The sequence below is a fragment of the Cydia splendana genome, chromosome 6 (genome assembly GCF_910591565.1).
Source record: "Cydia splendana chromosome 6, ilCydSple1.2, whole genome shotgun sequence".
Classification (NCBI taxonomy): Eukaryota; Metazoa; Arthropoda; class Insecta; order Lepidoptera; family Tortricidae; genus Cydia; species Cydia splendana.
Window position 1 is genome coordinate 1428976 of NC_085965.1, and position 17520 is coordinate 1446495.

Here is a 17520-nt window from a genome sequence, read left to right on the forward strand (position 1 = left end):
GCGTGTGCCTTTGCCATGGCAACAAACTATACATTCGCGATTATCATATTCGAGGAGTACGTAAATATAATTAATTCATTTCTGAATTCACAACCTTGTTTCTCAAATACTGTAAATATTCCATCTGAAATTTTGTTCTATTTCCACTATAATATAAAAAAATTCTTTCTATAAATGTTGAATGTCAAATATGCTTAGAGAGTAGTTTACCATAAACATAACTAAAATTACCGTCGAACGTCTGTTTCGAATAATGAAACAATTCATCCTTTGTTTGGAGAAGTCTTCGCTAGAAATAATAAAATAGTGAAATAAGCATGTTAACCCTACAGAAGATAGTCATTTTTGTCAAGCTGTGTATCGTGTATCTGAAGATTCACGAATCATTTCGTGTTAATACATTCACTGCCAGGAACACGTATGTGTGTTCATTTTGTACTGGAAACGGGGCGCCCGGCACCGAAAGTGTTAAGGTGCGTTCTAGATCTGCCTAGCGAAGCGTTCATATGCACGCACCCGCGCCTATATGAGCGACTCTCAAGGCAGATTTAGAACGCTCGTTGCATGCGCATGCATATCGTACATAAAAAATAGGCGAGTAGTTCGCGATGGTTCGAAAATGGTACTGCATTCGCCAGTGGATATACCACCAACATCGAAAAATTCAAAAACGTTATCTGCCTCTCTCTCGAATATGCACGAGTGATAGAGAGGCAGATAACTATAGTTGTACTAACTCGCGCGAGAACATTCCCCATACATATAGAAGGGCGTTCTCGAGAACGGCACAACTATACACGATTTTTTATTTATCTATGTTGGCGGTAGGCCCAAAGATGGACGCGTCATTAGCACGAAGACTAGAGAGTAGCGTGTGTAGCTGTAGCGACTTACATCCATATCCGAGCGCTGGCAGAAGCAGCACGAGGAGCAGCCACGGCCACCAGCGCCGCCTGCTCTCCGCGGCCGCCAAGTGCCGCGCGCTGCGCTTGCTGCTGCTGCTCACGGTAGGCGAAAACTGGACACGAAACATATATAGATGTAATGGTGTTATATAGGTAAAGTTTTAAGTTAACATGGTCATTTATGAATACTATTAAAAATGAGATTCAATTCAGTTGAAAAATACACAATAGGGTATTCTCCTCCTAGTCTTTTAGAACTATCAAAACGATTTGCTAATATGAAATTTATATGAAACCTTACACAGTGACATCACGGTCAACTCACCTACTTTTTAGGGTTCTGTACCCAAAGGGACCCTATTACTAAGACTCCGCTGTCTGTCTCATGAATCGTGATAGCTAGACAGTTTAAATTTTCAAAGATCATGTATTTCTGTTGCCGCTATAACAACAAATACTAAAAACAGAATAAAACAAATATTTAAGTGGGGCTGCCATACAACAAACGTGATTTTTTGCCGTTTTTTGCGTAATGGTACGGAACCTTTCGTGCGTGAGCCCGACTCACACTTGGCCGGCTTTTTGAATATATTTTCAAGTAGTCCTTGTGTATAAGTTAGGTTATGCGTGACAAGTACTCACGGTTTCAGTAACGGTGGTGACGGCGGTGGTGACTATGCTGCTGACGGCGGCGTACATCCAGTAGAAGGGCGCCGCGACCGCAGACGCGCTCCGCGACAGTATGCCGGCTGAAATTATACCGTTGTTACGACTTCGATCTTATTTACTCAAGTATATATTAAACAAACATTAAACGTCAACGCTAACTAAATAATTACTGTCAAAACGTAAGATTTGAATGCATATTTACATATTTTTGTGCATCCTTTTAATGATAACTGCAAAAGTTTGGGGTCCGCTTTTAAATGAAGGTGCCACCTAGATCTCACTGGGATTAAGACTCATTTAGACAGTGCGAGAACTCGCATGCGAATTTCATTACATTGAGGTATTTGATTGGTCGGCTGAATTGGATGTAACTAGTAGTCCTCAATGTAAATAAAATCACATACGAGTTCGCGCGCCGTCTAAATCAGCCCTTAACCTAGTTTTCTCACAATATCCCGCTTTCTCTCTGCGGACCAAAAGTAAGAGAACGTAGTTTGAAAACAATCGGTGAAATTGTCTACTGGCTTTGGCTGTACCAGTATGATACAAATACATAGTAGTGGGTTACCTGCTGCAATCTCTGCTCCGTGTACGAATAGCGATGCGATGGACCAACCACGTGACGGTAGGTGTTGATCACGATGATCGTTAATAGTCATAACGATAACATAGACGTAAATAATCCACTAGGGTTGTTCTACATACTCTAGTACCTTCTTGTGACCTAGAGTTTCTGTCCCCACCATATTGTGAGCCGTCTATTGACTGTAGCAGTATGACACATAGAGGTACATGTGTAGGTTACCTTGCTGCGGTCTCCTCTCCGTGTACGGGTAGCGGTGCGACGGCCCGACGACGCTACGGTAGGTGTTGGTGACGGTGGTGGTGATGGTGGTGACGATGGTCACGAGCAGGCGCGTCAGCCACCAGCGCTGGTCGACGGGGGCGTAGCCGCCGTTGCCGCGGAAGTACGACTCGTCGTCTGAGCTGTCTATTGACTGTGAAAGAGAAAAATATTATTATTAAAAATTATCACAACAGAAAGATTGTTGCAAATTAATCCGATGGTCGTTTGCAGACAGGCAATATTACTATAATAATTGCCCATAAAGGGAAATAAAACTCCTTTTAAAATATGATCTGATGCGAACTGAAATTCGGTCAATCTTAGGTCAATCTGCCGCCGCGGGGTGAGGTAATTCGGTTCGGGGCGGAGTAAAGCGTGGGCGTTTTCTATTGCCGGCTGTGCACACTCGTCGAGAGGTCCCGAGACAGGCCGAGAATGAGTGTGTACATACTGCTCCCTTCTCGTCTCGTCCCGCCCTTCTCCGATTGGGTCGGAGGAGTGCCGAGACTATCGGCGAGAGGCTCTCGACGAGTGTGTACAGCCGGCATATGAAATACTTATTCTGCGCAAACGGAAAAGAGTCTGTTCAGGAATAGTTAACATGTATGTTTATCAATTTTTGAACAACTGTTGTGTACTCACGGTGTATCTCTTCCTGCAGCTGCTGGTCCAGGCCGCCACGTCCACCTCGTCGACGGCGGTGTTGGGTCCCTGCACGCGGAACTGCGACAGCGAGCGCCGCGACATGTTGGGCACGGCCACCTGCCCCGGCGCTAGCTCCACGCGGTCCTTCGAGAGGGGGGAGTACGTGTAGTCCGTCTTGGGATATTTACTGGAAAAATATTATTTTAAAAATAGGTTAGTTCACTGTTCATGTCATCATCTAAAGATTCAAAAAGTCGACGGCTTTGCGGCTATCATGCGGAAGCGGTGCGCCTCTTTACTTAGCCGCTGGCGGGGCAGCGCTAACAGTATCATGATAGCGTTGTTGGATAGATGGGACTCCCCTCTGCTGCAGCAGTGGACAAAACTCCACATTGTAGTAAATAGGTAAACAATATTTATAATAATAAATAGGTAATTCTACTAACACTATTTTATAAGTTAATTTTAAAATAACTAACAACTATGGATTTATATCCGAAATAAAATAATTTTATTTATTATTATTATTTAAAGGGTCGTCAACACGGATGTTATACTTCTGCACTAATATTAACCATCTATATTTGAGCTGTAGATGTGCTTGTTATCAATGGACATGGTATGAACATTCTTAGTCAATCAAATATATTATTCTGATACTGTTTTTCTGCGTTGTAGTGAAGGACAGCCAGGCACCAATGATAGGGAACATAGGACATAATTATAAAATTGTCTTGTTTAATGTAAGTAACTGAAAGTTTGTAAAGTATTATTTTATATTAGGTCCTTACCTATGAAATTGGCGTTTTTGTTCATAGATATAAGTCTGATCCTAGTTTTTTTTTTTTTACAAAAGTACATACACAATTACAATAAAACTACAGTGCACTCAATAAACAACGATTTTACATACAATTAATTGTTATTTTTTATTGTTAAGTGTTCAGAATTAAGCCTTGAAAATAGGTCTTTTCATGTGCTGTCGGTTCGAGTATTAAAATTACTTATATTTTTCTAATGGTACCAATTTTCAAGAAATGGAGATATTGAAAACATACCTTAAAGGTGTCAAAAATTACTGGAAAAATTTTGTTTGGTTTGAATTAGCCATCAAAAAAATATCCGCAAAATTAATTGTATGGAAATTCGTGTTTCGTTGAAATTCTCCGTACAAAACGCCAATTTCATAGGTAATGACCTAATAATATGATTGCTAGAATACTAAACCAGTAGGTATATTATATGATAAAGTATTTTCAATTAACCACAATAAACAGGTATTTTCTAACCATATCGTAAGTGAATTAGACCGCTCCCGCAAGCGAACTGACGTGCGTCTAGTTCTCATATTGGAAACTCTTGATATTTATATAATTCTATAGTTATTTAGTCAATTCTCAACACGAAATCACGTAAGAATTATATATTATAAGTATTATAACACTATATTGAACCGTTTACAGAATATTTATGATTGATTTATTGTCAAACTGACAGATTATTTCATAAATTTTCTATTTACTCTTCAAAATCAGTTTGATTGTCTGTCAAGAAAAAGGTTAATTTTTTATTTATTTATCATTCAGAAATTTCTTGCGGTACACTATTATTATTCTAATACGCCAGCCATACTCAACCTGCGACCCGCCTGGTTTTTTTGGGTAGCTCTCTCGTTTTTCCTGGTACCTATAGATACACCTTGCCATTCGAACGTCACCCTTAAGCAAATTCATCTTGCTGCGCGATCTACCAGGCAAAACAGTCTTTCTGATCTAAAAAAAAAGGTTGAACATGGCTTGTCTGGTCTACACTAAGTGACTTGGCAGTCTGATAAACTTGACGCACTTCGCGCACAGACTCGTAATCGGACTCCAACTTGGCTTAAAAGCCTCCTGTAAACATTGCATAAAGCACGCGTACCTGACTATCTCAGCGCATCGCAGGCCATACATGGCTCGGCAGCCGGCGGTGCGGAACTAACAGGTTTACACAACAACACTTGTTACATTACAGCCACTTTGCATGCGTTACATGTCTTATCACTGCTCAGATTATGTGTACATTGCGTTTATTGTCCATATGTAATCTGTGTCAAGGTTCTTTCAAAGAAAGGGGCTTATCAAATCACGCTACGTGAATTTAAGGGACAGGACTGTTATCGCCAATTTACAAGCATCCGTCATTGCGGTATACCTAGAATACAAGTTGATTTTGAGAAATTCCTTGAAAAGACACTTCACTTTTTAATTAATGACTATTGATTTAACAAATGATTGGAACTATCTACTACTATGTCACAATAATAGTTAAAAAGTAAATTGCTTGTTTGTGTAACTGTACACGTGATCAATCTGGAATCTAATGTTTACACGACTGATTTAAACTAATCTTTAAATCAAAATTAAGTTTTAATGATACATGTAATGTATTATTGTCAACTTTATACTGTTAGATTTCTTATGTGTCAACAATTTTTATACCATGAACTATTTTACAATCTATTGATATCCTTCTTGGAATCTTGGGAGTCGGTAGTGCGAACTGCGAAGCACATGTCATATTACAGTTCAAACAATTCACTTAAATTTTTGATTCACAAGTCACAAGTATTTTTCACTTAAATTAATTTTAGACGGTATTACAGAATCCTTTTGGACCTGTTGTAATTCAATATGTCAAAAAACTATCACCGAGTCAAATCCAACTTCCAGTTCACTGTATACCGACTACGGTAAATGTTTCACAGAAAAGGTTATGATTTACGGAGTCAATATTTATAACAAGAGTTTTTAGCAATCCAGCAAGTATCGGAACATTTACAAACACTCCAACTAGTCGCGTCGCGCCGCGCCCGCCGCCGCGCTCGTTTGGCATTTGCAGTTGCAAATATAGAAATAGAACTCATTTATTGTGCATGACGGGGAATACTGTCTGGCAGATATACGTAACATAGGATTGGCGACAATGTTGTTTCCTTTGTCAATTTTATAAAAAAGCTCGGGTTTCAGCATCATTTATTATAGGTATTAGTTACAAAGATAAAAACTACTTACCTACATGGCTCTGAAATTATTTTACCATTAACTACACACTACACGTTGGTAACAAAAAATACAATACACATAACTAATACAAAAATTATTGATATTTAGGATCAACATGCCTGCTTAGTTAATTATTAGAGTTTAAAGAATTACAACATCTCAAAAATACAATTGGTCCAGGTACAGAATTCCGGCTACGAATTTGTTTTACTTATGTGTTTTCGTCTGATTACTGATTCAAGTACACGCTAAGTTTACTGGTAGGTACGACTTGTAAATTCTTCTTTTCGCCTCTTGCGATAAACCGGGTCGTTAGTTTATCAAGTATCACTTACACACCCAATTAAAGACCCACCAAGAATTTATTTAAAGATACACTTACGAGTATAAGTTTGTTTTGCGTTCATAAAAAGAGCATCCATACATCGTTTAAATGTATTATTTTGCTATTAAGTATCTTGAACAAAGAATATAATACTCACTATGAGAAGAACGGTAACTCCATACAAAAAAATGTCCCCAACCGTTTATACGTTTATACTAGTGGCGCCGTCGATGTGTACCAATGGAACTAAATTTGACAGCCGGTTTAGCCTGGCGGGTATTGGTAGGTAGTAATTCTGTTGATAAACATATTTGTTACCTTCATATCACGAAATATATGAAAGATGCAAATATTACCCCTTGTTTGGGGTATTATCAATTGATTTAAATAAAAGGCATATTTATGTTTATAACATTGTATTATTTATTAGAAAATGTTTTACATATAGAAATATACATACACTGAAAATTAAACCCTGACAACTTAATAAAAAAATAGACATTAATAAAGCGCATTCACAAAGTTTTCAGTATAATACAAATAACTTTAGGCATGCCTACCTATTACTTGCACTTTACACACACAGATACACTAAACTTTACACACGGCATTTTACACAGATTTCCAACTTGTACCTATTCATACATTTCTTCACGGTTAATTAATACGCTTTCCAGATGCGTTATGACGCGGTTCCTTCTGAACCCACTAAAGCTGTGAATTTCACCCAAATATGTATCTTCAACAGCCGTTGCTCCGCATTTAGCACATTTTCTATGTGCATTGCTGTAATCCCTGTAGGTACAGACTTACAGAATCTTAAGTGGTGGTACCGCTATGTTGTATTTATTATTTAAAGATTTAATAAATAAAATTTGCGTTATGAACTTTAACCACAGCAGTTGGACAGAGTAATTGACAAGTTTTTTTTTATTATGGTGGGTAGACGTACTTCTACCCTCCATATATTTTATGAACATTGATAAAGACAGTTGGAAGGAAATATTCATTATAAAACTTAATCGCGTGTAATTAAGTTTTAAGTGTTTTAAGTCTCGTTTTATGATTAATAATGTATAAAATTCGTGAAAATTTTAATCAGAGTTGGGAGCAATGTTGCTGTAGAAAAATGTTTTTATTTTTATTACTGGCAACTTTTTCTAGGAGGCCAAAGCACACATAGAAGCTTCAGGCGCACACATGCGCAATTATTTGGGGACATAACTTTCTTAGGAAGTGAACAGGCCTTGATCTTGAATCTCATATGTCCTCAATAAAAGAAAGACGTATGTCATTGTAGTTTTCGATACTAGATATACGACATTATACTACTGGTTTTTAGAATGTGTTATTACTAAAAAGAACAGGACAAGTTAGTTGTTCACTTTCCGCACAGCGATTAATGTTGCTCTTATGTTTTAAAATTGATTTTATAGTTATTTCTACCCGGTAAATCTGGCAGCTTTTACATTGTTCTTCTAGTTGATTTTATTGTTCAATAGTCAAGAATCAATTTTTTTATAAATTTCGACATAAACTTTAAAAACATATTTTCCTTACTTCCGAAGTCAGTTAGCAAGAAATACCACTTACAGACAGTACATAAACCTAGATCTAAGACAAAACAAAAACTGTTACTTTTCGCAATATTAAACTTAAAAATATTTCAAAGAAATGTAAAATTACTTACGTTACGGTCAGTTCTACCGTTTCCACGTCCGTTACTGTCATCACGCCCATTATTAAAAAAATACTCGTATGTTATCAATAAATATAATAAAACTAAATTAAATGTCAATTAATAAATAATAATCATTTAAATAAACATGTCAGTAGCCAGCCAGGTGGTGAATTGATTGATCTTGCTGATGGTGGGTAGTTTGGTTTTAAGAAGAGTACCCGTTATATTAATAACAAAATGTCAGGTTCTCTAAACTTTTCAGTTGAGAAAGTATCTCCAGCACTTTTTTTTGATATTTATTTTTATTTACATTTTATTCTACGCTGGTTATGAAAATTATGATGCACTTTAAAAAAGAACTCACGACACCTTATAAAACAAAGTCCTCTGCCGCGTTTGTCTGTTTGTGTGTTTGTTCGCGCTAAACTCAAAAACTACTGAACGGATTTTCATGCGGTTTTCACCTATCAATAGAGTGATTCTTGAGGAAGGTTTAGGTGTATAATTTGTTAACCCGTGCAAAGCCGGGGCTGGTCGCTAGTAAATAAATAAGTTACCTGCACATCTTAAGGTGGAAACCCACTCCTTTATTTGTTTATAAATGAATGAATGTTTATGGAATGTAATCGGGTATTTAGAATTAAACTATTTAAATAAAAGTCATAACAAGTACGCACTATACCGTAGTAAATGCTACACTAACATAAATACTAATAGACAGGAAAATGCTAATTTATTTTATTCATTATCAAAAACAGGAAAAATCTGTTTCAGTCGGCCTTGAGTGCGCTCTATGCTAGAAATCTTTATAAATATGTACGAAGTTCACGATGGAGCTTCTCTGCATTTGGCGAGTAGGCAAAGATGCGTTTTGAGACATTTTATGGATTCTTTGAGTTACCGTTTCACGTTATCACCTCTTCCATTATAATTGGCCTGATGACAAATTTTGAAATCCCTTTTAATATTATCGGTACACTTGTATTGGTTCCGAAAAACACAATATTTCAGCTATACTCATAAAATTTAACATAAATAATTGCATTTTATTATAGCTAGTTTAAACCTCGCGCGAAAACGCCTCACACGCCATTTGTGACGTCATAAATTATGGTGGTAGACATTGTTTACATACTTACAGTTACGAATTTCCCTTGAATCCGAATGATATTGTTAATTCAGCACCATATATTACGATTAGGGGTGATAAATACATTACAAAAATTGTTCACATATAAGTCATTTTATACAAAGACTCTCACACGGTTGCAATTTAAGATGAATTATTTAGATACATGTAAATTTTGAGTGAAAATCACCGAGCGCCGGGTTTACTTTTTAATTTTTAATTTTTTCTAGTTACGACAGCCAACATGGCAATGATAGTTCCATTCAGCCAAAAAATTAAAAAAGTTTTTTTGTGAAATATCGTATTATTTAGAGTTTTATTTATATAATAACAAATAAATATTTACTTTATATCGTGTAATAATATTTTTTGGACGTAATAAATGTTTAGTGGCGAAATAATATTTTTTTTTGAACTTCCAAACTCTTTGGTGAGGACGTAATGGATTACAGTCAATGAGGTTGTCTATGTTGCTCTAAGAAATATGTCATACATTGATGACGTCAATTCTTAGCTCGCTTCTGATTCGCGTTTCAGTCAAAATGGCCGATTAGAGAATTTTGCAGTTTTATTTTATTGAATATATTAATAATCCTAATGTTTATACTGAGATTGGGCCATTTTTAGGGTTCCGTACCCAAAGGGTAAAACGGGACCCTATTACTAAGACTTCGCTGTCCGTCCGTCCGTCCGTCCGTCCGTCCGTCCGTCCGTCCGTCTGTCACCAGGCTGTATCTCACGAACCGTGATAGCTAGACAGTTGAAATTTTCACAGATGATGTATTTCTGTTGCCGCTATAACAACAAATACTAAAAACAGAATAAAATAAAGATTTAAATGGGGCTCCCATACAACAAACGTGATTTTTGACCAAAGTTAAGCAACGTCGGGAGTGGTCAGTACTTGGATGGGTGACCGTTTTTTTTTTTGCTTTTTTTTTTCGTTTCTTTTTGCATTATGGTACGGAACCCTTCGTGCGCGAGTCCGACTCGCACTTGCCCGGTTTTTTAGAATCGTATTTACACTGAGAAAAAAAACTAACAAAAACACACTTAGAATTACAAAAATAAAACTTAATCCGGGGACAAGGAGAGTCAACTAATAGGAACAAATTGACTTTTGCAATTTCCATTTAGTAGGAAATACAACTTCTATATTTGTAATTTGAAGTATGCTAGAGTAATTTCAGAAATTTGGTTTTGTTATTCCGAGAGGTGCTTTAGCAATATCGGAGGTGATGACGTCATGGGTGAAAACTAACCGTTTTGTAATTCTAAGCGTGCTTTAGCAATATCGGAGACGATGACGTCATAGGTTTTACTAAACTGTACTGCGATTCCAAGCTAGCTGTTGTTATTCTAGAGATAATGACGTCACAGGTCACAGGCAAAAACTAAACTGTTTGCAATTCCTCCGCCCCTAGCAAACGGGCGCCGCGAGAGCATGTCGCGCGCGTGGTAGCTACCCGTCTCTATTTCTGTCTGTATGAATAAAAAAGCGTTTGGTAGTACAGTAGAGTCCGGTTAGTACGACTTCGCATATAACAACCAACCGCTTATAGCGACGTAAGTATAGGCACTTGTTTGGTTTTAGTACAAGTTACTATGAAAGCACAACCGTTTATTACGACTCCGCTTATAACGACCGATCGCTTTTAACGACGGAAATTGACTCAAAATCCGTCCGTCAAGTTCGGTTACAACGACGAGCGACGTAGTTTTTATAAGTAAGTTGTTGGTAAGAAGCTTACTCCGTCCCGCGCACCCAACTCTCCCTCTTTTGCCTATACGGAGCAGGATGAAATAGTCATGTGACTTTTCGTAATCTTGCAAACTAAATAAAACAATTCCCATTATTCAATCGAGCTTAAACTTCACATACATAATTATGTCAGTTGGGTGACAATGCAATATTTTGGTACCTTCCAGCTGATCTGATGATGGACACAGGAGGTGGCCATAGGAACTATGTGATAAAACAACGTCATCTTGACTAGTTCCCCAAGAATTACGACTTTTTATTCTACGGGATTCGAGTAATTTGCGGATGACGAGTGAGTACGCGTACCTTGAAAAGTGGCTTCTTCTAAACACACAAGTCTCTCCATTTAAGACAAGGTGTCGTAATACTAACGTAAATAAATATTAAAAAAAATACTTTTTTTTTCTTTGATTGTCTTATAAAAGTATTAATAAATACAAAATGATGTAATTATTTTGATTAAAAAATACATTAAAATTGGCAGTTCGTTTTGTACGACGTCCGGTTAGTACGACGTAATATCAGCGGTCCCTTGGGCGTCGTTATAACCGGACTCTACTGTATATCTCTGTACTAAAGAGGCACTATAAAAGCCTGTCGAGATATTCTACCCATTCCTTTCTTATTCATACAGTCAGAAAGAGACTAGTATTTATTACGCGCGCAACATGCTCTCGCGGCGCACCTGTGCTAGGGAGGTTGGAATTGCAAACAGTTTAGATTTACCTATGATGTCATTATCACTAGAATAACAACAGCTAGCTCGAAGTTGCAGAACAATATATTCCTGTAGACACCAACTACACAGTAGGTCGCGGGTTAATATGTCCATGGCCCACAATATATCCTAAATTTATTATTTAACTTAAGTATGTTTTAAACAAAGAAGACACGAGACACGCCCGCCCGACATCCGACACAATACTAACTCTAACCAAATGAACGTAGCAAGTAGTAAATTTTACTAAAATCACTAACATTCGTTTCGCTGTGTTGGTATTACAAAACTCGTTTAGTGATTGGTACAACAATGAACGTAAACACAACAAGTCTATCTACTAAATACCAGTAAACTTTGTAATGTCGCTATAGTAACAACTGAATTGTTATTTTAAATGGGGTAATGTTATTCCCGCGAACTCGTTTTTTAGATATTACAAAACTATGTAAGTGAGACATTTACTAAAATCATAACTTGAAATCACAGATGCTTTTTTCCATAAATCACAAACTTTACTAGTAAAAATCGGAGAATTTTAGTAGTAATAAAAATGGATTGTAACAAATACTGAACTTTGTTTAATGCTCCATTTACTAAAGTCTGTTTGCTGAAATTAGATTTAGTATTACTGAGCTGTTTGTAGAAATAAATAAATTTTACAGAAATAGTGAAACTTCCATGATTACTACTAAAACTTCATTTTTTCCCCCAGTACAGAACTGTTTATTAATTCCTGGTGATGATTTTTCTCTCAGTGTACGTATATGTTTCTTTGAAACCATTATTTCCATGATTCTTTGTTACTGTCATCAGGCCAATTATAGCATAGTTGGGTCGTTCTCAAATTATATGACTGCGGTCAGCCTCAGCTCCGTCAAACTTTTCATACGTTTAATATGATTGATCCAGTTGAAGGCCATGGATTATAATGAAATGTATGATAGCATTAAATGAGCTACTATAAGCATAATTTACTTTGACACTGAGTCTATGCCAGTGTCTTGACCCTTGATTGAATGACGTAAATAGTGCAAAGATACTCCCATTTGTTTTTTATGCCCATTAATACCTTCGCCCCATTTAAGTCCGCCTTTCGTGACGACGTATGTGTGACGGGCAACTATGGAATGGAACCTTAAGGCTCCGTCACGTCACACAGGCGCGTTTTGCAGGCGGCGCGTGAGCGGGGCGCGCCGCTTTTACATATAAAACGCTCACGCCCCGCCCGGAAAACGCCCCTGTGTGACGGAACCTTTAAACTAATTGTGAGCCTGAAAGGCGATTGATTTTGATCATACTCACTTCCAGTATTCGCCGGCCATCTTGTACAGGCGGTAGGGCAGGTGCTCCCGGTTGGGGTCGCGGTCCAGGAGGCAGGTGGCGTCCGCTAGGGCCTGCTCGGCGAACGAGCTGTCCGTGGAACACGCGCTGTGCGCCGGGCTGCTGAAACGCGTCGATCTGTGGGATAATAAATTGATTTAGTACAAAGATCTAAATTAGAAGTGCTGGTAAAAAGATATCTTGTTCGAACCCTGGATCGTCCATACCAATGAATAACCTACTTGGAACTTATAATATACACACTAATATTATTTGATGTTTAGCTGTCACAGTAAAGAAGACGTTGTATGTCATCGCCAGACATCGTAAATTTTATAGCATTTTCGGTGCAGCGGAGTGGTGTTAACGAAATTGTTATAAACAATTTCAACCCTAATGATTAATTAGCGTTAATTACGTTAATATTAACCTTAATTTACCATTTCAGTTGGAATTATCTATACCAATTCCGTTAACACCACTCCGCAGCACCAAAAATGCTATAAAATTTACGATGTCTGGTCATCTCATCATAGACTATAATTCCAATAATGGTCTAGTTTCCCCTCTGGGTTGGAAGGTCATATGGAAGTCGCTGCGATATTACTCGGGATAAGGTTGCTAAAGCATACTTTGAGACATCTGCGCACTGCCCATTACACGTACAGACAGATATATCGGAGCGGCCGAGGTGGTCAAAAATATCTGAACACCCACTCTATAGCGCCGTGTGAAACTTAGTGTGAAAGTGCTGTCGCTTTCTGGTTGCATCTATGTGTACGATCATAACACCGATTGTTGAAATATTAAAAATGTTAGATGCCAATGCCGCAGAGTGGGTTAGTTCGTGAAGTATTATTCTAGAACTTAAACAAAATAGCATACACGTGTGGTGTGGTGACCTCGAGATCTTCATGAATAGGTCTATACCTAGGTAGTTTATGACCAGGATTAAACAAAATAAAAATATATTCTGGGTAAACAGCGTCTGCGATTCTATCTCGTACAAACAAAATTTTAAACGTTTTTGTCCTTGAATTTGTAATTATTATGAATTAGCCAGTACATTAGTTACAGCATTCATAAATATGACAGCCGGTATAACCGCCGTGACCTATTACTACATTTACGTCAGAAATTGCACCGTAAATATATTCGTGGGTAAAAAATTGGCTTCGAGCCAGATAGTTGCTGTTTAGTACTGTTTGAAAGTTGGTGTTACTACTAAACACCAACTTTCAAACAGTATCTAACTAATAAACACACCGTAACGTCACGTACCCACTTGCGGTGGCAACCGCTATAGGAAAGGCCGGAGAAAGCTAATTGTAAATGGCGCTCTTCTAGGTTGCATGCCTCGTTGCATGCGATAGAGAGACAGAAGATGGTCCTTAATTACGAAAATATAGGTAGACAGAGGTAATAATTAAGACTCGTTTCAATAATAGAGGTAATAAGAAGTACTAAAATAACGGAACTTTTTTTGCACAGTTTCAATTATAGAGGTCTTAGTTGCAATGTGTTCTATAAAGAGGTAAAATTAAGAAAAGCACTCAAATCTAAATTGCATTTAAAGAGTTTCCGTAATTTCAATTACAGAGGTCTCTTAGTCTCAAGGGACCGGGACCGGACCTTTGATTGCAATTACTGAGGTTTCCCAATTATCCAGGGCCCGCTTAACCAGGTGCCACTGTACCTTAACAAGATGGGATTCAATTTGCTTCCTAAGTATTCGCGCGCAAACTAAGGACGCTTAAGTGGGGCGTGCGCCGCAGCGTCCAATCGTCCATGTTATGAGCCTCAGGTCGCTGCTCTAGCCCCTTGGGCGTTCGACGCTACGCTGCACGCCCCGCCGAACGCACCGCTCGGCCCGCTGAATGCTTGCCACTAAGGCCTTACACTATATTATACTTATTCTCAAACCAAACTGACGACCGGGGTTGTAAAACTTTTCATTCCCTCTTGCATAATCGAAGCAAGAGTGAATGAGATGGTAACATGATCTCGGTCGTCAGTTTGGTTTGCGGATAGTTATTAAGTAACTTACCGGTCGGCGGTGATGTTGGCGGCATGGATGGGGCTGAGCGTGAGGTCCGCCAGCGTGTGGTACCGGCTGGTGGTGGATACTCGTTCATACTGGCTGTTCACCTCGTTCTGTCAACAAAAACACTAAATTAAACAAATGTAAATGTAAAGTTTATCGATAAGTTTCTATCGAGAGTCATTATCATACAATTATCGATATCTCCCAGCTTAATTTTAAAGACCGGTCATGGCGTATAGTGGGATAAGCGAATGCTAGGTATCTAAGGTGTGTCATGGTAGAATCTCAGGTATCCCATGGCTCTTTCAAAACGGTGAGAAGGGTGACGCCGGAGTGGCTTTTAGTGGGTATGCCTCCTCTCCCCCTCTCAATAAGAGAGGACGGCTGCAGGAGGGAGTCCCACATATCCCCCAATGGCTTCCCAGGCCGGGGGAATGCGTAACGCATTTTACCACTCCGTCAACAAAAAAAAAAAAAGTTAAGGTGCGTCAAATCAGAAATCAGACTTGTTAGGAACTTAACTGTCACTAAACATGCAAGCCGGTACGAACACAGTTCTATTACTTGTATTTAATTTAGTGAGTCAATCTGACATGGCTCTGGGCTATAACCGCGAAAATCGAAGTTCGGAAATTGCGGGCATTTTTCTCTGTCACTTTTATTACGCCTTCATTGGAGTAAAAGATAAAGATCCCCGCAATTTGCGAATTTCGGTTTTCGCGGTAGCCGCTCTGTAGCCATAAAAAATTGTTTAAGGTATTTGTAATGTGCTTCGTCGTGCTAAATATTATGGCAGGTAACTGGGCCTTGTGGACAAAATAATCGAATAATCAAACAAAATCCTTTAGGTTTAAGTTCTAGCTACTTCGAGCTGTCCTTGTGGTTACACAATAATCCTAACTACAAGAAATAACTTCATGTTATTATACCAGAAGCCCACGCCCACCGAGCGTCAGAGCCATTGTAATAGCACTGGGGTCGTTACCACAGCTTATCATAAATCAGTCTAATCCAATTTGGGTGAAAATGGGTGCATTCAACCTACACATAACGTGACATAACGATTTTACGCGGTCACCTATAGTGAAATAAGTGAACCTTTTTGAATTCTGGGTCAAATTGTACAGTCAGCTGCAAATGTAGCTATAAGGGCGAAATTATTAAATGTGATGACTGATGATGAATGATACGTACAGTCAGCTGCGGTTGTAGTTATTAAGCGAAGTATTCAAAACGACTTACACGACTATAGTCAAGACATGTCAAGTGTGTTTAAGTCATGGAATGTTATGCTAAATTTACAGATGAACGTATTTGCCGAATTATAAATGTTATAATACTTTAAGCAAGTACATATTATACTTAAATAAAATAATAAATAAATATTAGGGGACATCTTACACAGATCAAGCTAGCCCCAAACTAAGCAAAGCTTGTACTATGGGTGCTAGGCGACGATATACATACTTATATAGATAAATACATACTTATATACATAGATTACAACCATGACTCAGGAACAAATAACTGTGTTATCACACAAATAAATGCCCTTACCGGGATTCGAACCCAGGACCATCGGCTTCGCAGGCAGGGTCACTACCCACTAGGCCAGACCGGTCGACTTATATTTAATGTTGGATTAGATTTCTTCAATCATATCATATTTCTAACGGAGGTAACGAATACGGACCACGGACACCGATAATTTCGGTGGCATCGATAATGCACCGGTTAATTCAAATCAAATTAACCGTTTAATCCAATTTGAGGATTAAATTACATTCTGAAGCGAGCGAGTAGCGTTAACAGTGTTAAACAGGATGCAGACAATAAACTTAACGGTCGTTAGGTACTACCGGATTTATACAAGCCGGATAAAAAGATCGTGTGTAGGGTCGTAAAAACTAAGAACTATAAATTAATTAAGGTAGTTACACTAGGCACAAGCAAGCACAAGTAACCGAATTGACTAACGTTAAATATGGCGGCGGCAGCAGTCATCCTATAGAAAGCTATCAAATTTTCTATAGTTTCTATATAAGCGTATTTTAATGACGTTACCGGACGGTTTGGTGCTACCACAGAAAATATATGAATGGTGCTACCGTCCCTTAATCTCTGTTGATCTGATGAGCTGTCATAATTAGTCATGTCGGGCGATAAAACTTGTTAATAGTTACACGCTTAATCGGATTATTCATAAGCTTAATATAATTACATTAATTACATATTTAAAAAAGTTGTTGACACGGTATCGTTTTAATAATGTGGTTGATTACATGTATAACATTTTAACAATAAAGTATGTTAAAAATACTCTTATATCGAATGTAATATTGCGATCGGAGATAGTACCTAACACACAAGGATACAAATTAACAGAAAAGATCACAACTACTTAAATTATTTTTCATATCTCATGCTC

General features: G+C 38.0%; 1 protein-coding gene across 2 annotated transcripts in view; it reads right to left on the reverse strand.

Annotated features, from left to right (window-relative positions):
* The window catches only part of LOC134791219 (klaroid protein-like), a 29439-nt gene that overhangs the window by 7027 nt on the left and 4892 nt on the right, over positions 1-17520 (reverse strand). For both annotated transcript variants that reach the window (XM_063762194.1, XM_063762193.1), the window contains exons 2-7: positions 15096-15202; positions 13031-13186; positions 3064-3253; positions 2380-2572; positions 1548-1654; positions 895-1018 (exon numbers count right to left, since the gene is read on the reverse strand). In XM_063762194.1, the coding sequence (XP_063618264.1) occupies positions 895-1018; positions 1548-1654; positions 2380-2572; positions 3064-3253; positions 13031-13050 (634 nt within the window). In that variant the 5' untranslated portion in view covers positions 13051-13186; positions 15096-15202. The remainder of the gene's footprint in view (positions 1-894; positions 1019-1547; positions 1655-2379; positions 2573-3063; positions 3254-13030; positions 13187-15095; positions 15203-17520) is intronic.